The 26,360-nt window shown below is 44.6% G+C and overlaps 1 protein-coding gene across 1 annotated transcript in view; it reads left to right on the top strand.

Moving 5' to 3' along the window:
- Positions 1 to 26,360, top strand: part of RUNX3 (RUNX family transcription factor 3) — a 117,928-nt gene that overhangs the window by 45,260 nt on the left and 46,308 nt on the right. Inside the window, exons 3-5 of the mRNA XM_084652584.1 lie at positions 10,126 to 10,370; positions 12,991 to 13,147; positions 19,639 to 19,743. Coding sequence (XP_084508710.1) covers positions 10,126 to 10,370; positions 12,991 to 13,147; positions 19,639 to 19,743 — 507 coding nt within the window. The remainder of the gene's footprint in view (positions 1 to 10,125; positions 10,371 to 12,990; positions 13,148 to 19,638; positions 19,744 to 26,360) is intronic.

Below are 26,360 nucleotides of genomic sequence, written 5' to 3'. Positions count from 1 at the left end.
TAGACCATGCATTTACTTCCTTGATGTTAAAGCGAATGGATCTGTTGCTAAATACCAGCTCAATTGAATTAAAAACTACAGAGGATATTGTAAGTGAAGTAATCCCAGCAAGCAGTGATTTAAGGGCCTGCTGACCTCCCTGACACAGGAACAGTAGCTTTAAAGTATTAAGTATTTTAGAAGAGGCACATGCAAATCCTAGGGTTTATTCACTATTAACCTTTTCTAAAATGCACTCACTACCAAAGGGGAAAGCTTAACTATTAAGAGCTCTAAAACCTATTTCCCACCAGTCGGTACTTACTGATTTGCAAAGGAATAAAGAATGTGCTCAGAGGAGAGCTAAGATCAGAGACTAAACAAGGTCTGTGATAGGTCAGGTGTTGTGGCTCCATTCCTGCCATTCCCACCACAGCCTCAAGAAAGAGAGCTTGGAAAATTCAGTTTTCCCTTGCAAAAGGAAGGACTAGGCTGAGTTTATGAAAGCTGTGTAAATTTCTCCCCACTGTAAAACACACATGGGGCCTGATTTTCCTCCCACTTCCACTGGTATAAATTGGGAGTAACTCCACTGAAAAGAATGAGGACATGCTCTTGTGAGTGGAAAGGGAATCAAGCCTCTAAGCTTCTTTCAGTGCTGAGGGTCTGTTGTGCCAGGGGTATTCTCTGGGTTGGGTGTTTGCTTTGCATCTCCTTTGCAAAAGGAGCCACCAGACTACCATGAACTGGGCGCTGCGTGTCTCAGGATGGGCACCCAGATCCACTGGCCATGTTGTCGATCTCTGGGCCTGATCCTGCACTGTTTTGCACTTTGTGTCATCATTCAGACCAGGGCAACCTGTGTGTAAAAGGCTCCCAGATCAGAGCCAGAGCATTTGACACCCTGGTGCACTGACTTGGCATGGGTGCAAATCAAGACATAAGGTGCAGGGCAATGGTGAATTAGGCTCCTGGGACCCACGTCTGCCCTCAGTTACACAGGTGCAAATCAAATGTCACCATCTCAGTTCTGCATGTAAGTCTAGAACTGACTCCATAGGGTCTCAGGGTAAAGGACCAAAAGCCACTGATTTGAAATAACTTGAATTTGCTGCTTTTCTAGACAGGCTGCATAGCTCATCTTTTTACCCCAAGCAGTTGAAAACAAGGGGGAGAAGGGACAGGAAACCAGAGAGGGGACCTGTTGAAGTGGGAGGAGGCTTTGAGCGTTTTGAGTTGCATGTCTTGCTAGCACCGGGGTATGTTAAATTGTTCTGTTGCCCTCAGGGTATGTTTGTGACGTATTTACAAGTTGCATTAGGAACTCCTAGAGCATATGGTTAGGTGCCCTTTTTAGCATTTGCATAAAGCTAAATCAATAAAGTACCAATACACTTCCAATGAAAACCCTATTGTTGTTTATTATTTAGATGGTGGCAGCAACTCTGATGCTCAGTCATGGACCATGACACCCATTGGGTTAGGTGTTGAACAAATGCAGAACCGAGAATTTACAAGCTAAACATTTACTGCATCCCATTTGTAACTATGGACAGAAGGTAGCCCATTGCCCTACAGTCCATAGGCATAACTCCCATTTCTTTCTATGGTAGATTGGTCTGTGGGATCACCTGGTCCAAAGTTAGGAATCTGGAGGCTATTTTCAAGGTGCTTCTCTGCTTTCATTTTGCAAGTTTCCTTTTAATCTCCCCACAGAAGCCACCTTGCCTTTCCACTTGCTCTCTGAGCTCCTACTTCCTTAATTCTGCATGTGCCCATGAAACCTGATAAACAGCTCTGTTCATCACGCTTATTTCATGTGTGTTCTCAACAATATGGTCGTGGTTGTGCAAAATGAACGGCCCTGTCCCTTGTAGCGTCTGTAAACCGGAAAACAGAACTGGTGACCTTTTGGTTATACTTTATGTCTTCTAGGGTGGAGTGGTTTGTATATGTTGTTGGTTTGTTTTGGCTTTTTGTCTGTGTGTGTCACATTTTAGGAATAATCCCTTTACATTATTAGCGGCAACTTGCCTTTAAAGAAAACAGAAGGGAATTTAAAACAATCAAATAAACCTCAAATATCAGGATTTTACTTCTGAATCAGATAAACAGACACCTTTTAAAATTCTAATCTACTAATTTTTCTTCTGGAAATGCTGAACAGGCTTTAATGGTCAGGTTTTCAAGCACCCACAATAGAAGACAGATTATCAAATGTGCTCAGCACTCAACATCCCCCCAAGGTGTTCTGGTCTTTTGAAAATCTAACCACTGGTTTAGAGGCCTAAATGTGAGCTAAGCTCCTTTATAGATGGACTCTAAATGCCACGATTTTTTTCTTTAGCTTTACCATTCACCCAGCACAATCCAATGATATCTCTGCTGATGTCCTTAAAGTTTTAAAATAGACCTTCATTCTTAAGGGTAAATATTATTTTAAAACTAGATGATACAATATTTGATAGTGCACACTCAACCTTAATTTTCATATAGTGACCACCGTTGAAATCACCAATAAAGGGCAACTAATATTTTTTTAATAAGTTATTTAACTTGGCTGGGTAATTGGGATTTGTATCTGCATAATTTTACCTGAGCTCAACAGCTCTTACCCTGTTCTCTGTCAAATCATGGTCCTTTTGCCATTAACTTCAATGGGACTGGCATCTTCTGATTAAACTTTGAGCGTCTTTTAAAGCTTCACAGTGTAAGCATGCAGCATGACAAAGGAATACAAACCTGACTGCAGTGTGGAAGCAATGATTTAAGATCTTTAAACCAAACACAAAGTCAAAGAGAAAAGGTGGGGGAGGTAATATCTTTCATTGGACCACCACCTGTTGGTGAAAGAGACAAGCTTTGGAGCTACCCAGAGCTCTTCTTCAGGTCAATATCAACCAGTCCAGAGGCAGCCCCTTCCTGGCTATTTTGGGGGTTGATCTATGAGGTTCAGTGTTAAAATAAGGGTTTATACATTACGCACAATAAAACAAATCTGTTTCTCTAAAAGGATCATGCACAGATGAGTCCTAGAGCTCAGGGAATTGCACCTTTAAGATGTCTGTCTATCTATACTGACAGGTTTCAGAGTAACAGCCGTGTTAGTCTGTATTCCCAAAAAGAAAAGGAGGACTTGTGGCACCTTAGAGACTAACCAATTTATTTGAGCATAAACTCTCCTGAGCTACAGCTCACTTCAGTATGGTATGGACAGTATGCATCCGATGAAGTGAGCTGTAGCTCACCAAAGCTTATGCTCAAATAAATTGGTTAGTATCTGTACTGAATTTAATCAGCTCTCTCTGAGATATTACAGGCTGGAGGCTTTCAAAAAACAGCCAATGAAAAGGCCCAGAGACACTGAGGGCTTCCATCTCTGCGGTCAGCCAGGCCAGCCCTCCACCAACCGGGCCTAAAGCAAGACACACCCTCTGCTAGAGTCTCTTCATGGGGGTGGAGAGGGGGATTTGTGCACTGGGCAGAAAACGCCTGACTAATCTGTCAGTGTAACTGACCCAACCACGTTTGCACCTTGGAAAAGAATCTTTCAAACCGATCAGAACCTACAGCCCTGGATGGGTTTAGCTAAAATCAGTGATTTCATCTAAATACCTTCCCATCTATAAAACCCATCAGGCTCCCACCTACCCACCTTCAAGCAACTTACCCACAGAGATCGTTTTTTGAAAAAAAAAAAAACTGTTTAAACTCTAAACTCTTGTTAACGCCAAGATACTTCTAAATCGCTCCTTACCTGAAAATAAAATCCATCGAGTGCATTCCTCGATAGCCAAGCAACAGGACCGAATCAACGAAATGAAACTCCCGATGGGTCTAATTCCGAACTGGACTGAATACCGTATAAACAGATCATTCGGTTTAATCGAACCCCATGTGTGTATTTAATGCCAGCATGCAACCGGTAGAGGCGGCCTGCAAGAGGTGCATTATGTAAACGGCCAAATAAATTCAAGAATTTCCCCTGTCGCGAGTATCAAGATGATGGCCAATATGTTGATTTCGGTTGCAGAATAAGCCAACCTCTTTATTTTAAACAATAATGGTGCATTCGGTATGCAGCAACTTGTTACTGAATAGAAAATTGTTTTCATGCTACATTTATTCTTGGGGGGGGTCTGATTTGTATTACATTATTTCTCCATAAATACGTGCTGCTTAAGGAACGCGTTGCCTGAAGGAGTTGGCGGGGGGGGGGGGGTGAGGAGGGGGTGTATAATTGGCGATCAAACCATACAAGATGAACCATCCCACATTTGCAGATCGCACGGCTACAAACTGGATCGCCACGCCAAGCGTTGCAACTCGGAGAAAGACAATGATGCGCACGGGCAGGGGAACTACAGAGTTAGGAATGAAACAAAAGGGGTGGGCGAAGAATGTGTCTGGTTGCAGGGGTCAGGGGAAATCGCTTTGGCTTTTGCCATGGACGTGGTAACGTAAGGGGATGAAGGTGATTTCAGTCCATAGGGCATTTTAATAAACCGGGGGGGGGGGGAGAAACTTTAAACACTATAAGATCTGGCTCGGGGGAAAGCAGCTCTGTGTTTATTTCATACTCGTATACAAGAATGTCGGTGGTGTCCAGGTTGCTTTGGGGGAATATGGAGGCCATTATTTCGTCCTCCCCTCCCCCTTTCACTTTCAGTCCTTCTCAAAACACCCCTGGCATGTACTGGGTTTAGCACCGTTTAGCACCGTGGCTCCTGCAGAGATAAAAAGTGAGCAACCGTCTGCCCCAAAGGCGGCTGGAGGGGTAGATCGCAAAGAATATTTGCTCCCCAAGCAGAAAGGGGGTCGGGATTGCAATTTGGGTGGGAAATACTTTGGTGAAAGCCTCCGTTAGCCGGGATAAAGCGGTGGAGCAACCGAGAAATGCTGGAACAAGCGGGATCACTGGAAAAATTGCTCCCTGCAACTGACTATCTGCGTTGTTTGCCATTTGGGGATGTTGTATGTAAGAGCAGTCTGCCCTGTTTTGTATGCAGTGCAGTCTGGCGAACTCTCTGTGTGTCTACACGCACACACCATATTGTGTATGGATTACAGAGAGAGAAAACCAGCATTTATCTCTGGCTTCTCCATTCAGGTGCTTTAAACCCCTGGTGAAATTCTCTTGAGCTGCAAGTGTATAGAAAAAATTACACCCGAGAGTCTGGGGTAGCTTATCTTTTTTTATTATTTTATTTTAGGCGTGAAGTTAAAGTGCAGCCAAACTTTTGAGCTGTTGAATTCGGGAATGCCCTGGGGCTGGCATTGGGAAAGTTTAGCTGTGAGATTCGGCGTAGTCAATCCCCTGGCAACTTTTATTTGCTCAGATTAGCAGATCAGAGCCGGTCACAATCAGTGAAAATATCCGCGATCGTTTGTGATTCACGCCACTTTAGATCTGGATCCTTCGAATCCGTTTCCACTGACAGGTCGTTCCCAGGTTGTACCGGCCATTTTAACCCGCTTCCTTTTGACGCGAGGAGTTTAAAAGTAGCAGAGTTCGATCACTGGGAAAAGATGGAAATGTTAGACATTTATTTTTTGCTTTAGTCTCTAAAAACCAGGTGCTCCAAAGAACCCGGCTTCTATTTAGGCAGCTAAATAAACCAGTCAACGATTGTCCCCTGGCAGCTGCGGAGTGAGATTTTGACCATCTGGCAACTTCTGTGAGGTCAAACCTGGCCTGATCAAAAAATTCCTGTTAAGAAAGCAGCTCAGCTCTCTGTAAAGAGACCCCCATCTCCTTCTCATCACATTACCCAGGAATAAATCGGGGGGGAGGGGTAAATGTATCTAGTTTAACTTAAAAACAAAAACAAACAAACAAAAAACCCCAGGCAAATCGAGTTTACATGTCACAATAAATTCTGAAACCCTAGGAGCGTTCCTGGATTTCCCCTCCCGTGAGCTTGCTCCCAAAGCTCGTGACACAGACAGCCTGTAACGCGAAGTTCCCCTTTGGGAAGTCGATGGAAGCTTTCAACCGGCAGATGCTTCCCTTGAGGTGAAAGGGAGACTCCTCAGTATCTCCTCAATGGGGAGGAAGGGGTCGGTAACAGACGTACCTTTCCCGGGCCGCACCGCCGGATCTTTGGGGAGCACGTTGCTTTTAAAGCCCGGCGTCTGAACAAAGCTGGCTGGGTACAATGGGAACCCCCTGGCTGCGGAATGTAACAATCATCCTGTGGTTATTTTGATGGGTCTAATCGAGGGAGCCAGGTTGGGAGGGGAGGGATTGTTGGGGAGACGTGAAGGTGCATGTGTGGGTGTGGGGGGGGAGCAAACGGGGTGCTCTGATTCTGCGCAAGATAGAAACCGGAGCAGCCCCAAGCCGGCAAAGCAGCTCCCAGCTGTCCGGGTCCCTTTTCTCTTTGCACCGATCGCACCAAAGGGCCGCTCAGAGACGTGGCTAAAGCGCCAACTAGCGGCTGAGTCGCATCACTTCACTTCCTCGGCCGTTCAGCTTGGGTGTGGCTAAGCCGTCCCTCCAGGTTTTCCAACGCGCAAGCGTGGGTGGGGGGGGTGACAACCCCCCTCCCAACATCTGTGAGCCCCCACCCCCACCCAAAACACGCCCTTTAAGTGGAGCCAGGGAGGAACTTGGCTTCGTTTGAAGATACCCCTTCTAAAAAAATCTTTCCAAGAGATAGAGCAATTGGGTCCCATCTATCCGCGCCCTGCTGCCAGGGCTGTATTCTTCCCTGTTTTCAAACCTCTCCCCAGTTACTGTGTGTAAGTATAACCAGACATTGGTGCTTTCCGTGGAACATGGCTATGTCGATCTCTTTTGTTGTGGAAAAGAATAGGAATGATTCTACGGTCCTCAGACTTTCACCTAAAAAGGGAAGGATTGCAGCATTGTTAAGAGTTTACTAGACACACACACACATACATTAAAATCACAGCTGTGAGATAAATAGAAATCTGTTATTCTGGATTTCTCCCTTTGTGATTTCATCCAGCCGTCCGCCCTGTTCCTTCCCCTCTCCCCCGTCCTCCCCCCTCCCCCATTATTTTCCATTATTGTGTTTCAAGACGGTCTAAGTTTGAGGTTTCTTTTCATTTAATTTTCATTACGGAGGAGTCTAAACACACACACACGCACAGAAAAGCAACTTTCATCATAAGCATGTTTGGATCCGTTTTAATACATCACCAAACCATTCACAGATATTTGGTTATTGAAAAATCATAAATCGGCTTGGAAAGCACAAGGGGAAAAAACGTTAAGCTTAGTGAAATTGACATGGGTTTCTTCTGTTTAACAAACATTGCAATGTTGGCTCCTTCGTCAATTTCCTAGATTAGAATTCTGTAGGGAAGGATCAAAGTAAACAACCCTATAAAATGATATTGCTAAAAAGTTCCAGGGAACAGATAGAAACTGGAGGGATTTGGAAGACAAAAGCCCCTAATAGAGTTCAATGTGCCGCAACCTCAACCTTCTTTCAGGATCTACGACCTCAAAAGAAAAGTGTCTCATAACCTGTGTTTATTTATTATGGGGTATTTTTTTTTACATAGTCCAACGAACGATTTACCCAGCCCAGAATCTAAACAGTTTCTGATCTGGTGTAGACTGAATGGCTTGCTATACAGAACATGCCATGTCCCATAAAGGAATTTGTAAAACCGACCAGCGAAGCTGTTGAAGTAAAGCAATCGATCCACCTCCCTGGACATGATGGTGCAGAAAAATAACTTCCTTTTAGAAATAAGTCAGCAGTTAAACTGTGTGCGACGGTGCCTCCATTTCCATTAGACCCGTTGGTAATATTTATGTTAAAAATGTGACAAAAACACTCTTTGATTTTATAGACCATTCTGCGGTGCATTTCGTTGTATCGGTTTTTATATTTTATTAGAAAGACGACTCATCTGTAAAACAAAATTGTATGCAAACATGAAACAAAAACTACAAACGATCAATTAATTTTATTCTCGCAGAATCAGTATCACTTTGCCCCCTACAGATTTTCTTGTTAAAATTCCATTTTGAAAACACGTGTTTCCCTGGTTTTAAATCCAAACAAACGCTTTGGGAAGGATCATGACTGGTTTAAGAGTTGCTAAAATAGACATTTTTTTAAAAAAAATGATAATAGTAAACAGGACTTTGTTCTGAAACGATCGGCATTTCTATCTGTGCCTCTGTCCATTTCATTTTGGGAAAGTAAGACGGCGGAGGCAGCATGTTAATAAAATGAAAGCCCCCCAAACTCCTTTGCACACTGTATTCTTAGGGTCAGGTGTCAATTTCCCTCTGAAAATACATTACACAGTGGCTAAAGCTATCCGACTTGTTGCAGGTATTAGACTAATCATGAGGGCTGTCGGTTGGGATCTTTTGATACACAGCGGTTAGTTGATAAGTAGTCACTAATCCCTAGATCTCTCCCCCCCCCCCCTTCTGAGGCTGGACCATTTTAAAAACTCCTAGCAAATCTGTCAGCCTCCCTGCCACCTCGCTAGCGCTTTGCGAAGGTACATGGGATGGCATCGCTCTGCGGTGTCTTGGCGAGGTCGGTTCTTATTTTGACCATTTATTTTTGGAATTGCTGGACCCTTTCCGAGGCGGCAGGGCTGCGTCTCGGCTTCAGACACGTCGAGCTGGTGGGGGCCGCCATTTAGCTGCCTAGAAGCCGCGTATTCAGGCGGACATCTAGAAGAACTCTCAGGTTAAGAGCCATGTGTCTCTGCAGCGTGTGAAAGTTTGGGGAGAATCAGGGACAACTGCCGCCTGTGGCGTCCTTGTTGGCTCTTTCGCACTGTGCTGCGTCCCGCAATAGGTGAGGCCGCAAAGCAACGTTTTAATTGGCTCCAGCCACTTAATGAAGCCCCGCTGAATGGAGCGCTCTGTCTGTGCGTGTTTTTAATATGCCACCGGTCCGCTAGGTGCGTCCTCCTCCCAGTCTGGGGCTTGGGGGCGGGGCTTCCCGCTGAGATCCCGCCTCCCTCTCTTCCTGGCTCCGCCCCCTCCTCCCCTTGCTTCTATCGCTTTCCCAGGCAACGTGTGCAAATAGGGGGGACGGGGGGGGGGTCCCCAGCCCGTCCTGGTCCTCTCCATTGGCGCTCCTCCCCGTCAGTCAGCGGACAGCTCCGCCCCATGGCTGCTTTGAGTAAATAGGGTATCTCAGAGCCTGCTGCGGACACTTTGGGTTGGTGTCAGAGCTCCGCAGGGCTCTCTGGTGACAGGGGGCCGCGTCTGCCGTTCCAAACCACCACCACCACCTGGGAGCCACAGAAGTGGGGGTGGGGGAGCCAAGCTTTGGGGGTCCGGGCACTGGTCAGGATTGGCGCCCCGCAGCCGGCGAGGACTGTGTTGGGAACGGGCAGGAGAGGACGTCGGCGCTGTCGCTGGGACCCGCTTGGCATCCCCTCCTGCGCGGGGCCGGGGGGGGGCTGGTGGGGGCGCGTCTCCTCCCAGACTGGGTGGCCGGGCCCCCGGGTGTCAACTCGCGCAGCTCCGCGGGCAGGAGTTTGGCTGGAGGACAGGCCCCGCCAGCGCGCCCCGCTTGGCAAAGCGGCTTCAGCACCAGAGAGGAAGGAAACCTCCCGGGACCCAGCGTGGGCTCCGGCCAGCTGCACGGAGACCTGCCCCCTGCCAAGGGACCCGGGCGCGCCCAGGCTCTGTGTGTGTCCCGAATCGCCCCGAGCCGGCAAAGAGGGGGACTCGCTGCCTGACTCCAGGGCCGGCTGCTGCGGGCAGGGAGGGAGGAGAGAGCCCAGGAGCTCGCCACCCGAGCCCTGCCTCCACGCGACGCCAGCCCGGGGCAGCGCTCTCCGGGGAGCGGCCAAGTGACTGGGGACGGCGCCGGAGCCCACGGGTGACCCTCAGGATCTGGGGTCCCCCTTCGCCCCAGCTGTGACTCGACCTTGTCCCCCGGCTCCTTTGGTCTGCGGGTCCCAGGCCGCGGCGGAGGCGCGTTTCCTGAGCGCAGGTCACACCCCGGCTCCCTGGGCCGCTGCTTCTTTCCCTGCTCTCTGTACAGCGCTGCCCCAGAAGCTGCATCGGACCCGGCCGGCCCCTGGCTTGGAGAGGGGCAGCTCCGCGCTCCGGGCGCCTCTCCGCAGCTCCGCGCCCCTCGCTCGCCGGCTCTCTAACGCCCGCTGTTGTGATGCGTATTCCCGTAGACCCCAGCACCAGCAGGCGCTTCACACCTCCCTCCACGGCCTTCCCCTGCGGTAAGATGGGCGAGAACAGCGGGGCGCTGAGCGCGCCGGCGCCGGGCTCCCGAAGTCGGCCCGAGGTGCGCTCGGTGGTGGACGTGCTGGCGGACCACGCGGGCGAGCTGGTGCGGACAGACAGCCCCAACTTCTTGTGCTCGGTGCTGCCTTCACACTGGCGATGCAACAAGACCCTGCCGGTGGCCTTCAAGGTAAGCCAAGGGGCTGGGAGGGGCGGGGGGGATGTTTCCAGACCAGCCAGATGTGGCTTCTTCCAAAGGGATGAGCTAAAACCCTGTCTGATCCCCCTGTGCAACGGCTGGGGACGGGAGGAGAAGGATGAGAGGCTTTTTTTTAGTGGGGAGGATATGTGGGGAGAAACTCACCCACGAAAATAAACCTTAATATTGACACCCCAGCTCACCCCCCCCCCGTTTCATTTTAAATCAGTTCTGCCTTCACTTTCAGTGCGCGTATTTATTTTTAATCAAGCTTTTGCTTTGCCCTGCGGTTATAACATCTCCGATATAACATAGGGTTAGGAGCTCTCAGGGAACTTTGAAGTTTAATGAGAGTAGAGGCTAATTACCTAAGTGGCAGGGGGAAGATCTGCTCTGAAATAATAAAGGGAAGAAGTGAACTGCAGAGACAACTGGGCTACATTAAAGAGCAGCTTCTTTCCTTTCCATGTTGCTTCCTCGTTGCTTTTGTCCCGGTTGTAATTAACTCAGTCAGTTAGGTCCTGTGGGATATTTAAACATTAAAAATCGAGCGGGTTTCTGTGTCTGGAGGTATAGACTGAACGGAGGAAAAACTATCCGAGGAAGAAAGATCGCAAAAATAAGTGACAGTCACCTTACACAGATCCAGGCGAGCTTTCCCCACGGATCCAAACTAAGAAGCCACACAAGTCTGACAACGGAAAAAAAATATTTTCCCTTATTCTGGATTCATGATCAGGCCAAACAATAAAGGCGAACATAAATCGTTCGTGGTCAACTTGAACGCGAATCCTTTAGGGATTTATGGAGTTTCTCTTCGGTTTCTTAGGAAGAATGGGTGTTAAACTGTAGACACGGGAAAAAACAAACAAACCAGGAACTGAAGGCTGGAATTAATAAAGAAGGACGAAAGTCTTGCAGAGCTAGCTAAGGAAAGGCGACAGAGGAAAGGCGACAGAAGAAAGTTTCTTTATGGGGGACACATCTGTAAATTTTTTGGCTATGCACACTATACAGAATGTATTGCAAAAAGTAACTCTGTGTGTGTGTTAGGGAGGTGTGACTAGAAAATGTATCTGATCTGAACGTATGGGGAAGGGAGTTAATATAAAAATGATATAAAGAAACTGAAAACCAAACCCAGCACATTCAGAGCGGTGTTGCTGTATTTCGGGGGCGGAGGGAAGTGATGAATGCTATTTTAAAACTCGAGTTTAATTTCTTTTGCTCAAATGATAGATCTGCAAGAAAGCAGACTGAGCAAGACCAGGAGATAAACCTAAAGGGGCTTGACGCCATTGGTGCAGATGATCTTTTAAGAGCACAAACGTTGAGCAAATAAGCCCGGGGAAAGGATCAAAGTAAGAAGATACATTTCAGCGATAGGAGTGTAAATATAACTTTTGAATGTTGTCTCCCCTCTCAAACCAAGAAAAGGCTGACAACGAAAACAAAAATCCCTGCTTAAAAAAACCCCGATGGTCTTAAATAGTAGGGAGATCTCTCACTACAGAAGATCTTAAAGGACAAATCTGGAAAGTCGATGGGGAAATACGAGTTCCTTCATTTCTGAGAGTCTCCGTTTGCCAAAATTCTAAAGCTTAAGAGCGCTACATCCAACTCCCCGCCCGCAGCTGAAATCAAAGGAGAACCCTGGTAGGTTTCGATCCAAAGTGGTTAGAGGGAAACTGTCTCTGCAGAATAGCAAAAGTGAGCCCTCTTCGCTTGAGGCTTTCAGGATGTTGCAGCCCCTACATTCAAGGGCTTTTAAAACATTCTTCAGCTCCAGCGGTTTATTTGACCCCTTTTACAAACAGGTATTTATATCAACTAGCGTGGGGGCAGGAAGACTCCCTTTAGCAATTATTTGGAAACGAATACAGGCCCGGCTGTATGTCGTAGGACTGAGGAGGATAGTTTGTGTTGGCTTCCGTAGCTGTTTAGAATAACAGCTGCACCTGGCCCTTTTAAAGAATGAAGTCTTGACAATATTTGCAATGATTCTGTGGAATTTTCTGCTGCAGCTGCGTGTGTTGTGGCGTGTATAATCGGGAGCTTAGCTTCTGAAGTGGAAGTTAAAGATGAAATCCTAGAGTCTGTAACTGCGTGATATACCATGAAATTCTTGACGTGTAATTCTCTTCTATTCTCGGGTAATGCTATTAGCGACCAGTGCAGGTGGATTATATAGAGATCGATCTCTTACGAGAGAAATCCTACCATTTTTACATAGGCAAAATTTCCACTGAAAATTGTTCGCATTTTAACAATATTTCGACTTTGACTTTAAAAAAAACCAAAACAACAACCCAGGGATTTCAAAATATACAAATATGCCAATTAAGAAAACAGGGGGATCATTCAGCTATCAGGACATAATTTGCCAGATTTATTTGGAACTAGAATTTGGAAAGGAACTAGAATTCTTTTGAATTTTCTTAAAGAAATATTTTTCAGTTTAAATTTTTTTTAAAAAAATCAATACTTTTTTCTACTCAGAATGACAATTCCTCATGTCTGGTTGCAGAATGATGAGCCTGCTTTGATCAGCTTAATAATAATATTACGAATAACGAATAGTATAAAATAACCTTGTTGCACTGATCCCTAGGTGGTAGCCCTTGGAGATGTACCTGATGGGACTGTAGTAACGGTCATGGCTGGAAACGATGAGAATTATTCTGCAGAGCTCAGAAATGCCTCCGCAGTCATGAAAAATCAAGTGGCAAGGTTTAATGACCTGAGATTTGTTGGGCGAAGTGGCAGAGGTAGGTAACTGTCACCGACGTAACTGTACGGTGCTTTGATTTTAAAGCAACTGCAAATCAGCGTGGAGATGTCTTTGTAGAAGTGGAATGGCCTCCTAAAGCGTGGGGAGGAGGGGAAATGATTGATAACTATGTGTAATTTCATGAGAGGCACCACAATTGCCAGCTTTTGAAATGAGTGATGCGGGACTTGATCATGCTTCCGATGAAGTCAATGGAGGTTTTGCCACTGCTTTCAATGGAATCAGAGTTGGGCCCATTCAATTATTATTAGGGTCAGTAAATGCTGGATTCCACTGGTTTGCATTACAGCTATTCTTTTGGGCTTTACCTACATTTATGCACAAACGTCATAAGTGAAGAGGGAAAATAATCTATTTTTAACATACAAAGGTGTGGATTATTGTAACCTAAATCTGCTCTCTTTTGTCTCTCACTCTTTCACACTAAAATTGCACAAAAAGACACGTATCCATTTTTACAGACTGCAGGCCTGATGCAAAGCCCATTAAAATCTATGAAAAGATCCCCATTGGATTAATCCCTAAATGGATAGCAGCATAAAGGTCCAAATGTCTCTTCAGTACCACTTTAAACAGTCACTTATACTACATCTGTTCAGGATTTATAAGAAGGGAAGTAAATATTTTCAGTGACTGGACATCGTCAGCACAAGCTTATAACTATTACTAGCGTTTGTAGATGGAGAGATTGAAGTGTGACTAATACTATTCCCCTACCCGACCCTCACCCCTCAGAGAAAAAGAAGTTATGAGTAAAATATATCATTGACTATTATAATCCATTTACGGTCTTTCCAGGTTAAATGATACACTTATTAGGAGACGAGTTAAACAAAAAAAGATTTGAAACTCTTTTGTGAGAAGAAATTCCAGAGTGAAGTATATACCTTGACATAGTGTCATATTCTAAAGGTGTGAGACTAAACTAATTTGTTAAATTGAATAGTTATAGGACATTAAAGCAAGACAAGTTCAAATTAGAAATAAGGCACAACTTTTTAACTGGGAGGGTGATTTACCATTGGAACAAACTACGAAGGGAAGTCTTCAGAGCAAGATTGCATAGAAGATATACTTTAGTCCAGCATGTTATTGGTCTTAATGCAGGACTAATGGGATATTCTATGGCCTGTGATATACAAAAGGTGAAACTAGATGATCTAATGATCCCTTCTGGTCTTAAAAAGCTATGACACGATAATTTAACCTTAAACGAATCATAATGCAGCAGACGTACAAGCCAACTTTTCAAAACAACCATCAATGAAATGACATTGTGCTATATCACTATCTACAGTTCTACTGTGAATCCCCTTATCTATACTGCAGGCCAGACAACTTTTGAAGGCAAGTATTATATCCCTTACCGTCATGCATTATTCATTACAGCCATATTTGACATCAAATTTTAAAATTTCATCATTGCAGATTTAAGCAGTTCGTTCGTCTCAAAAAGTTAAACCCAATATTTTAGTGGCAGTGTTTTCTCTAACTTTTCAAATGAATACATACAAATGTCAAAGATAGTTTGACTTCTTGGCATTAATTAAAACCAGTGATGTTAAAAATTATTTGCATGTAATAATTGTTTACTTGTTACTCTTTATGAAACCTGAATAGTTTACATTCTTTCAGACATTTCCGTTTTCCTGTTGGCTCCTTTTCCAAGTTGCAGATTTTCTTTAAAACTCTCCACTTAACTGGTTGCAGGTTGATGGATGGAAAATGTTTTTCTTTTATGAAAACAGCTTTCATTTCTGTAGTCAATTATTCTCTGAGGCACTCTCTTTTTTCCGTCTTTCTTGCACAAATTTCCAACCCAAATGAGTAAATGGTGGATTCTCTGTAACTTGAAGTTTTTAAAATAAAGGTTTGAGGACTTCAGTAGCTCAGCCAGAGGTTAGGGGCCTATTACAGGAGCGAGTGGGTGAGGTTCTGTGGCCTGGGATGTGCATGAGGTCAGACTGGAGGATCCTTCTTGCCCTATGAATCTAACCCAATCTCAGCATGACTCTTGAATTCATTATTAACTTTCCTCCCCTGGGTCCCCATGTTCATGCTTGGAAACATCAGGAGTTCACTGTCTCTTGAAAGCACTTAGGTGTACAGTCTGTCTCCCAAATCATGGACGTGATCAAAGCCCATGAAAATCAGTGGAAAGACACCCATTGGCTTCAATGGACTTTGGATCAGGCCCCACGTGCACTTATGACTTAGGCCTATGTCAAGACTGGACCCTAACAAGTTCATCTTGTGCTGAATAATGGGGACAATCCTGCTTTCCTTGAGCAGCAAGGAAGTCAATAGGAGTTTGGGGGGCAAGAATGCACAACCTGGGCCCAATGGTCCAAATTCTTCTCTCTTCGATCTAAAATAACTCAGCTGAGCTCAATGGAGTTACTTGGAATCTGCACTGGAATGTGTGTCTGTTTTCTAATTTATCTATACATCACTTATCTGTAGGTATGTGAAAGTACCTACGTACATGCTTAACTTTAAACATGCGGCTAAAATTGAGCACCATGCTTAAGCGCTTTTCTGAATAGCGAGGCTGAAAGCAGAATTTGGCCAAATATCTTTTTTAAAAAATTAGTGATAGAAATGATTTCCGTCAGGTTTCTGCTTTCTCTGTCACACATTGCTTCCTCCTGTTTGAGCTTTTAAATCTCTAAGAGGGCCAGATTCTGCACTTGTCTACACCAACAGAAATTTGGAATGTTGTACACGAGCCGAATTTGGGCCTCTGATTCATATATATTTCCATATCAGCTATATATAGATGCATAAATTGTATGTGTAAAACCCGATTAGAATCTACTCCAAGATCTCATCATACTAGATTCTGGTATATTATTATTGTTATTAAGGTAACACTGATAGGCACCAACTGAGATCGGTGCCCCATTATTCCATGAGCTGCACAAACACATAGCAAGAAAAAGTCCCTGCCCCAAAGAGTTTACAATCATAGACGAGACAAAGAGTGGGGGGGAGAAGAAAAATATTTTTAGCCCCATTTTACAGATGGAGAACAGAGGTACAGAGAGATTGAATGACTTGCACAAAGATCCATTGAACATTATCTTGCTCTGGGAGCGGCCCCATTGAAATCAGTAGAACTCCTTATGGAGTAAGGTACTATTCAATGTGAGTAAGAGCGTTTGGAATCTGGCCCATAATTAGCAATTTGCCCAAAGTAGGAAGCTTGGGACTTGAACTGAGGCCTTCTTATGCAGTCAGACTGCCTAGAATGATTGATGTGCATAGTGGTATGTTTGGGGAGGGAGATGGGTTGACATTACTCAAGTTGTACTTGTTCTAGTCTGTCACCAAAGAAGGATGGCAATGAATAAATTGATGCTGAGTAATAATAATAATAATAATTTGCTCTGTATAATGCAATTAATCTGAGGATTGCTACTGTGCTTTAGAAACACTAAGCATCACATATTGTTATAAGAAGAATACAGGTTGCTCCCACTGAAGACAATGCCCCCAGTGAGGGAGGAAAGTGTTATTATGAACCCTGTGTTACAGAGGGTGAAACTGAAATTCAGAGAAGTCAAGTAATTTGCGTAAAATAGGCAGAGCAGGGAATAGAACCCAGGGTTTAAATCTCCTAAATGTCCAGGCTATGCATTAGACCAGACTGATAATCTGAACGTTATTGTTCATGTATTTGTGCTAAGCTTTGTAACAAATAATGTACTGGAAGACTTTTTCCTCCTGTTCTGTTTGCGAATTGCACGCAAACAGACAGAAATTGTCTCTAATCGTATTGCCTATATTTGAACTTGCTCCATGAATAAATTCTGCTAATAATTCCTGATCTGTAAATTGTTTCACTGAGAGTATTTTGCTATGGGATGTTCTCACTGTGTTGGCTAGTTCTGATTGGATGCAAAGGTCACGTCACGTTATTTGTGTTTCCTAGCCTGCATAAATAGAACTCTTAAACATAGGATGTGAGTGCAAATACTTTGCATTTGATACTGAAATTTACTTTGGGGAAAATTCACCTCTATGCAGAAAGCCAGTACAAGGTATTTGCTCCATTTAAGTCCTAATCTGAGATCTTAAACTCTGTGCTGGCTCTCTGCATCAAGGTGAATGTCACCCTTTACATGAATATTCTCTAGTATCCACTTAAAATTAGCCATTTTCCATTATCCTGCAAGGAAATATTTTCAGTAGAACAGATGTTGGAACGTTAACCCACGGGGAGAGACTCCGTTTTTTTAAATTTCTATTTGATTTTAGATGAATAAATCATTTTAATTATAACGTTTGTTTCTGTCACTGGTGTCTGGGGTGCATAAAGTTTTTGGATAGGGCATCCCTTTAAAATTATTGTAGACATCTAAAAAATGATATTGGAATGATTTTTTTTCTGTACAGTGTTTGCTCAGCTATAGTTCATGACAACCAGTGAAAACGTGAGTGTGTGTGTGTGTGTAATGAATGCACAAGGACCTAAGGGCTGTAAAATGGGATTTGTCCAGACGAGATATATGGTAGCAAAAATGCTTTGTGGCTGGTAGTCAAGGTGAAACAGCTACAAACTCATAACACAAGCAGTCCAGAGAGCTGGCAAGAGTAGTGTCCATTATAAGAATGGTTTTGTTAAATCCTGCATTCAGGCTAGACAGTGAGTCTGGTGATAATACCAATGAGCCAACACTGGTGCTGAGCATAGTCCAATCCAGAAGGGCAGCTGTGATCTAATGGTTAGGGCGTAGGGCCTGGAATCAGGACTCCTGGTTTTCTCTTCCAAGCTCTGAGAGAATATAGTCTAGCAGTCAGAGAAGGCAGTCGGGAGGCAAGATTCTTGGAGACACATCTTCAGCTGGTGTCAGCTATGGCAGTTCCCACCCGCTGAGGATCTGTCCTTTGGGTTGTATTCTTGGTTGTAGAGAAGAGTATTGTCTAGTGGTTGGAATGATGGGGGAGGAGTTTGGAGACCTCATTTCCGTTCCTGGTTCTACTGTTGTTGAGTCACCCCGTGACCTTGGCCAAGTCATTTAGCTTCTCTGTGTCTCTGTTTCCCCCTCGGTAAAACAAGGATAAGGATAGCGCCCCCCTTGGCAAAGTTCTTTCAGAGCTCTGGGTGAAACAAAGTGTGTCTATATCAGTGCAAAATATTGCTACTGCATTATTAACAAAGACACAGATGCTCCTCGGGCCGTTTCACATTGTCCCTATCTAAAAATAAACGCTATTAACTTGAAAAATGTAATTTAACCCCTCATCCCTAAGACTGGTATTTTAAATCATTTTTCTGTCAGCTTGTCTCTTGATCTAGGTCCCTCACCCCAGTACAGCTTAGTGCTGTACAGACAAGTAAGCAAATGAGTACGAACCCACAGTCTGAATAAGGCAGATCATCAGAGCCTCAAACCCTCATTGGTCTGCTTTTGGTTTTGCAAAACTGAAAGCAAGGGGATTGGTCTGGATCCTGTTTCCTTTTTATCTTTGCTCCCAAAGTTCGGGGCCGTTCAGATGAAGGGTTCAGCTCTTTTGGCCCCTGTCTCCAGATAATGAGGCGAAGAACGACAACAGAACAAAGAAGGGAGGGAGGGTGGGGAAGAACAGAAAACAAGAGGCAAGAGCGGTCTGCTCAGAGAAGGACGTTCGTGACAGTAAATTCAAAAAGAATCAGGGCTTCATCATGCAAATATTGACTACTGGGTGCAGTGCCAATGAAGTTAATAGAATTACACATGGTAGTAAGTACTACTCTTGGTAGTAAGTGTTTGCACAATCAGGTCTTTACTATCTATCTATCTATCTATCTATCTATCTATCTATCTATCTATCTATCTATCTATCTATCTATCTATCTATCCTTATCATCCAAATGTATGTATCTAGCATTTGAAAAATACTTTGTTTTTATGGGCCCAATTCTGGAACCCTGACTCATGCGGAGAAGTTTGCTCATGCCCTGAGCTCTTTCTGGGACCGGTGGCACGAACAATGGTTGCACAGTCGGGCCCTCGGTGCCCAGCCACTGGGGAGCAGAGAGCTCCAGGTCTGCGAGTAATGACGGGAAGTGAGCTGACAGCATTGGGTTTCGAGGATTGGATGTGCATGGGGAGGAGGAAATGCCCTGGCACATGGGAAGAAGGAAGCTGTTCTAGGTAGAGGGGGGAAATAATGTACAATGTTATAATGCACCAAAGAGGGCTCTGGCTTTGATTCTGAAATGGGCCCAGGTCTCTCAGTGGGAGGTTTGCCGTTGACTCCAGTGGGACCAAGGTCAATTTCTTGGTACCTGCCAGCAACAAAGGGAGCCTCGCAAATTTAAATATATGAATCCCTTAGTTTCATTTGTACAGCAGCATTTGCGGCTTCATGATCATTTCTGAAATCCGGGCCTAGGCTTTCCAGGCCTAAGACCGCACTCTGCTTACTGAAGAAATCAACCCAGGTGCATTGCCTCTCCTCTTTTTCTCTCTCCCCCTTTAGGAAAAAGCTTTACATTGACGATCACAGTGTTCACAAACCCCACACAAGTCGCTACCTATCACCGAGCCATTAAAGTGACTGTGGATGGACCCCGGGAGCCAAGAAGTAAGTTATGTATTTTATTTGGAAGTGGGTGAGTAGGAGTGTGTGTGTGGACCAGGCTGACATTACCGCGTATATGTATGTGAAAGATGCTTCCTTGCCAGCGCACAGCCCAGTCAGGTGGTTACGGTGCAGGTTGGCACAAAGTGCTGGCCTTTTTATTGATTAAAGTGCACGCCAGTGCTGGCATGTCATGAGAGCGCTCGTAAGAGAGGATGATTTGCAGCATGTGCAGGGTTTCTTTGAGATGGTGAATGCTGTAAGCACACGCTGAATATGTGTGTTGAAAGCTGCCTGTATACAACCCTGTGTGCTTACGCAAGTAGCACTGTGAATATGATTGGTGGGATATGGTTTTACTGCTCAGTCCCTGATAGCCATCGGGATGCAGGCAAATGCTGTCGGCTTAAAAAATAACCACTGGCGCAAATCCTGAGCTGTCTCATTGAAGCCAATGGTGCCCACCGCCGCTTAGTAGTCGGACCCTAAGCAAGCCCATTTCTTTACATGTTTTTCTGAGATTATTAAAACAGAAAGGGCTTTCTAAGTCCCGTTTCCTTTTCATGGTTCATTTTCTCTATGCATTTCTCTCCATCAGAGTCATGCAAAGCACTGAAGCCAGTTGCCCTCTTTCGTTCCCAGTCAGTTTCGCTTTCAGGTTCCCAGCACTGCAGCGTTTGGTTGGCATGTGCTGTCCGTTTGTTTCAAACTCTCCGCACTGCTCAGTCATGGAACCACCTTTGTTGCTTTTAGGTTTTGTTTTGATCAAATGTAAATTCTGGACAGAGCTGAGTTGAGGGCATCTCAAATTTGCCTGCCCCACATGACTTGAACCGAGCTGGTTTGGGCCTTCCTAGATTTGCATGGCTGCTCCGCTGGATTTAGGAGCGCCGGGAAAGTCCTCTGCGTTAATCAGTTGGAAGAATTCTTCCAGCATTATTATTTATTTGTACTGCGGTAGCACCAAGGAGCCCCAGTCATGAACCGTGTGTGCAGAGGTGATGCGTGTGTGTGTGTTTGGGGGTGTCATGTGGGGTCATGTGCTTCCCCACCCCCGATTTGTTAGTTGGCTTGTACTGAGCATGCTCACACAGACTGAGCATGCTTAGTAACATCGGCTGAAGCCACGGCCCTCACTCTGCCCTCCCCCCTCCCCCATGGGTTGTCTCTGGCTGAATAACGCTATATAGGAGCATAACCCCCTCCCCACCATTTACTTTGCATCACTTCTCCTATTTGCAGATCAAGCCCTTTCTTCTGCTCCTTAGCTCCCAGTTGCCACCTTTCTGCTTTCTGCCTGGCAATGAACTGGAATGCTTTGCCCAGACCTTACATTCCTTTATTGAGGATTACGCAGTGCTACCCTCCTGGACTATAAGGCAGAATTTGTTCTCTTTGGCTGTAGAGCTGTCAGTGTCAAGATTAAAAGGGAACATTTTGATCCTTCTAAATATGCTTTAGAAAATATTTTCTGTTGATGCTGTGGCCATATGTTCCTCTTAATGCCAGACCAGGATCAGAGCCTAACAAGCATCAGGGCTCTGTGTGAAATGGTTTGACTTGGTTTAGTTTTTGTATGCGTGTGGGCGGGAGCGTTGGTGGTGTTTTTAAAAAATTTTGGACAAGAGCACAGAGGTTTTGAATGTTGGGGCTGGCTTGATGTGGTAGTTATTGTTTGAAATGGTCAGAGGCCAGGGGATGCAATTTTTTTAAGCAACAATGGGGTTTTTCCCTATTACAGTAGTGCTCGAGCTGAAGTTGGGGTCCTGTTGTGTCTGGCGATGTACATACACATAGTAAGAAACAGCCCCGGCCTGAACAATTTGTAATATAAATAGACAAAAGGTGGGAGAGGAGTTTGGATAAGGTCATCGTCAGGTTCAGAACCTAGGTCTTCTGACAATCCATTCCCTGTATCACGTTGCCTCTCTAACAAAAGCTTTCATAGTTCATATTTTTACAATTTGGTTTTCTTTGATTGACTTCTCCAATAATCAGCACTTGCCAACAATCAAACTGAATCATTTCCACTCTTCCTTTGAATTTCAATATGGAGAATTTACATTAAAGATTCTTAATGGTCTGAAGGTAACTGTGTGGTGTGTGGGCTAAGATTTCCTAACCGGCTGGGTTACTATGGGCTTCAGCCAGAAGCAACCTCTCTCCTTGGTTTGTTTGTGTACGTACATTGCAGTTACTTTGCTGTAAAACTCATGGCTTGTTGTCATGCTCCTCCTCTATGGGAGGTCGTGTCTAGTGAGTAGAATCATGGTCGGGGACTCAGAAGACCCGAGTTCTATTCCTAGTTTTGATGCTGGGTGACCTTGGGCAAGTCACTTCACCTCTTTATGCCTCAGTTTCCCCCTCTATAGAATGAGGATAATGATATTGACCTCCTTTGTGAAGCAGTTTGAGATGTATTGATTAGAGCTTAGTATTCTTCTTCTTATTAATCCCCTGTTTCTGGCCATTAGCTGATCACTGCAAGGGTAGCAATGGTCTCCCCACACCCGCCCCATCTCCAGCATTATACAGTTGGCAGAAAGCTTTGTCTTTGTCTTTTGCAGCACCAGGCGTCGGCCAGTGGTGGAAGCGGGGTTACAGGGCTGGGAAGGCCATTGGGCCAGCCGGGTATGGAAAGAAAGCCATCTTTAGTACTAAAAGAATCAGCCATTTGTATCATCTTCTGAGATGGAGAGAGGTCCACATGCAGATGTTTTTGTAGGGTTTTCAACCAGAAATACACCCCAGCCCCTGTATACAACATCATCACCAGCCTGCAGGAATGGGTGTGGAGTACCTCTGAGGCCACGCATATAGGCTGGGACTGAGGTTTTGATTTTTTCTTCATCCCCAACCCCCATGTCTTTTGAACATTGAGCTTTGTCCTGGGTTTTGGTCTCTGCACCTGTATCCTCAAGCATCTCTTTAAACTAGAGATGTGGTCAGATCCCAACCCCAGATCAGAACATCCCTGCATTTTAAGGAGAGGAATCTGTATCCAGGGGATTTCATGGGAAATTGTGAAAGTGTTTTTGTTCCAATTTGGAATGTAAACACATTTTGAAATGTCAGAATTTCCAGCAGAACTGAAATTCCGTGTTTCAGCGAGCTCTAATAAGTACATATGCTCCTATGACAGGTTTCAGAGTAGCAGCCATGTTAGTCTGTATTTGCAAAAAGAAAAGGAGGACTTGTGGCACCTTAGAGACTAACCAATTTATTTGAGCATGAGCTTTCGTGAGCTACAGCATCCGATGAAGTGAGCTATAGCTCACGAAAGCTTGTGCTCAAATAAATTGGTTAGTCTCTAAGGTGCCACAAGTACTCCTTTTCTGTATGTTCCTATATCTACATTATGTTAGACCAAAACCCAGGAGCCGCGGGTTGGGCTGGAAGTTGAAATCTAGCTTGTGGGGTGAATGTTGCAACGGAGGTATCTTCATCTGCTCTTTACCTGTTTAAATCCCGTAAGAACAAAAGAGTCAGGGCGATGTATTCAAGTCATCAAGGCTCTCATTTTCAGAGGGACCTTTATCTGGTCCCTAATTTTGCACAAATGGCAGGCACAAATAACAAGAGAATGTAGTAACTGATCTAATGAGATGCAGCCAGGAAGTTGGATTGGGCAAATCTCTCATTTGCACCTGCAGTTTTCCCCACCAATCAGTCCTGTGTGCAAAAGTGTGTGCGGGAAATGTGATGGGGTGGGTTTTGAAAAAGAGGCCATTCAACGAACGTGATGGGAGCTTTTGCAGCATGTACCCTCCCTCAGCATGCCAGATCATGTGCTGTTTGCAACGGGAAAGAGTTACTCTGAAATGCTGAGGTTGTTTTCTTTTTCATTTATTACTTTTATTACTGCGCTAAAATTGGTTGTGGGTTAGATCTGGAAATAACATTTCTTAAGCTGACACCTGAAGTTCTAAACAAATTGCACTTCAAATGCCAAGTGTTGACATGCTTGTTCAAACAGGAAGTAATAAAATATTTGAACTTCCTGTGGAATTTCCTTTTTTGTTTTTTTTCTTTGCAAGCTCTTTATTTAGAGAGAGCCCAAACGTCGGTAAACTGCAGCTCTTGTGCAGAACTTTAAATATCCACAGCAGCTAGCAACCCACGGGAGGCAGAAAACTGAAAAATCAATAGTCTGAAGTTGTTTAGTAACATCAAATTCAACCCTGGAGTAAATTGGTACATCTACTATTGACAGTCCTGTTCACTGTACCTGCTTAAATCGGTGCTGAATTTGGCCCATAATATTGTTCTTAAACCAATCACTTTGAAACTTTGCAGGGACTGGGCGTTGATGGTAATGGTATAAAAACCTAGAGAGATGTTAAGATTAGATAGCGGGAGAGGCAGTGAATTGTTTAATTTACCCTGCAAAACATAATGCCGAAATATGACAGCGGCCGTTACCCTGAATTTTGCAAGCACGTGTCTGAAATGTAACAGGGCAGTTCCTCATTCTTCATGTGCCATTCATGGCACTGTTTAGCTGGCCTGTAAACTATTTCAGGCTGGGGAAAATGTCGCCATCTCGCAACCTGGTGTCACAACATGCATTTTTTGCATCGTGTGATCACATTGTGTCATGAAGAATCATGACTGGGCAGAAAAAACGTCCCGTTTAGATTTTTTTTTTTTTCAGTTGAAAATTCTATTCTTAGGGAAACTCCTTCCTCCTGGTATGAGTTAGACGACCCATGTGTCATTGACTTTTTTGTTTGTGTTTGTTTGGGAGCAGCTGAGACGTTTGACATTTTTTTACTTTTGTAAAATGTCATCAGAATTGCCAACCGCCACCCAAACACTCCAAGTGGGGAGGGGCGGGTCACATTAAGAACAGTTCACACCGCAGCAGGAGGCTGGAGCAAACTCTCCCCAAAAGCCACCAGCTGATCCCACTTCTGAGCAACCAAAACCCTCCCTCCTCACCTGGCACAGCTCCCTTCAGCATCCACTGCCAGCCCCACAGATGTTAAACATCTGTAGGTTAGCTCTTCTCCAAGAGGCAAGCAAAGTTGCTTCCTTGGGGTCGGGTACATGCAAGGGCCTTGTGAATGAATACCTGATTTTCCCTTTGGGGATATGGAGATGATTAAGCCCCGCCCCCTTTCCTTATTGTCTTATAGTGTGAGACACTGGCCTTCAGAGTGGATTCAGCAATGTGAGGGTACCCCCTAATCCCACTTCACCCGAGCCATGAGTCATCGGCCTGAAGCATAGGCCATAGGTGGAGCTTTACATACAATGGGTGCGCATGCTGTCACCTGTGTAAAACAAATCAATTCACCAGGTTACATGGCTATAACTGAAGGTAGAAAAGGGGCCCACATCTAATCCTCACAGCCTGCCCTTTGTGGTAGATGAGTACCATCACCCCCCTTTTAGGGGGGCAGAAACTGAAAACCAGCTTCCCGCTCTTAGTTATGCATGCTCAACCCCAACTGACTTCAGTGGGCATGCACATGTGTCACCAAGCTTGGCCTGGTGACGTTAAGTGATTTGCTCAAGGTCACACAGGAAGTCGGTTTCAGAGCAGGGTTAGCGTCTAGGTGCTTTAGTCTCCCAGTTGCCTGTCCACTAGCCTCCACTGTTCTTGAGAACTCTGCCCCTGAGCTATAAGAGTTGGCACAGGCTTTCCACAGCACGATGGTTGGTGGTGGTTATTATTTACCAGCATTGCAGTAGTGCCTAGAGCCCTGTCCAAAGTCACGTTCCAATTGTACATACACCGTATAAGCAACAACTCCTGCCCTGAAGCGTTTACAATCTAAATAGACATGGCAGAGAAAGGAGGGGAGAAAGTAAGTGTTATTATGCCCATTTTACAGGCGAGGCACTGTGATGCAGAGAGATTAAATGACTCGCCCTGGGTCACAAAAGAACCAATAATTTAACAACTAGCTGGCTGGAAAATGGGAATTCCATTCGGCAGGAAATGCCGACATTTCAGAATCTGTTTTTGTTCCGAGTTGGAGTGAAAAGCTGACATTTCCTGTGGAATGAAAGTTAAAAAAAAAAAAAAAGCCAATTTGGACCTTTTTTTAATAGTGGCAAATCATGCTGAATCATTCTAATATTAAATATTGTATACGTAAATATCCTATCATCTTAATATTGGGATATAATTTAAAAGTCTAACCAAAATGAGAAATGAAATGGTTTGACTTTATATACAAAAAATTTCAACGTTATCGAACCGGGAAAGCTGGAATGATTCATTTTGACCTTTTCCCATCAAAAATTCCATTTTCTGACAGAAAACTGTTCCCCTGAAAATTTTTCAGCTCTATTTCTATTTCTGTTTCTATTTCTATGAAATTCAATAAGGACAAATGCAAAGTACTCCACTTAGGAAGGAACAATCAGTTGCACACATACAAACTGGGCAATGACTGCCTAGGAAGGCGTACTGCAGAAAGGGATCTGGGGGTCATAGTGGATCACAAGCTAAATATGAGTCAACAGTGTAACGCTGTTGCAAAAAAAGCAAACATCATTCTGGGATGTACTAGCAGGAGTATTGTAAGCAAGACACAAGAAGTAATTCTTCCGCTCTAGTCCGCGCTGATTAGGCCTCAACTGGAGTATTTCAGGAAAGATGTGGACAA

This window comes from Lepidochelys olivacea (genome assembly GCF_965140295.1).
Source record: "Lepidochelys olivacea isolate rLepOli2 genome assembly, chromosome: 19".
Classification (NCBI taxonomy): Eukaryota; Metazoa; Chordata; order Testudines; family Cheloniidae; genus Lepidochelys; species Lepidochelys olivacea.
Note: the sequence above shows the minus strand (reverse complement) of the source record. Positions and strands in the feature narration are given on the sequence as shown.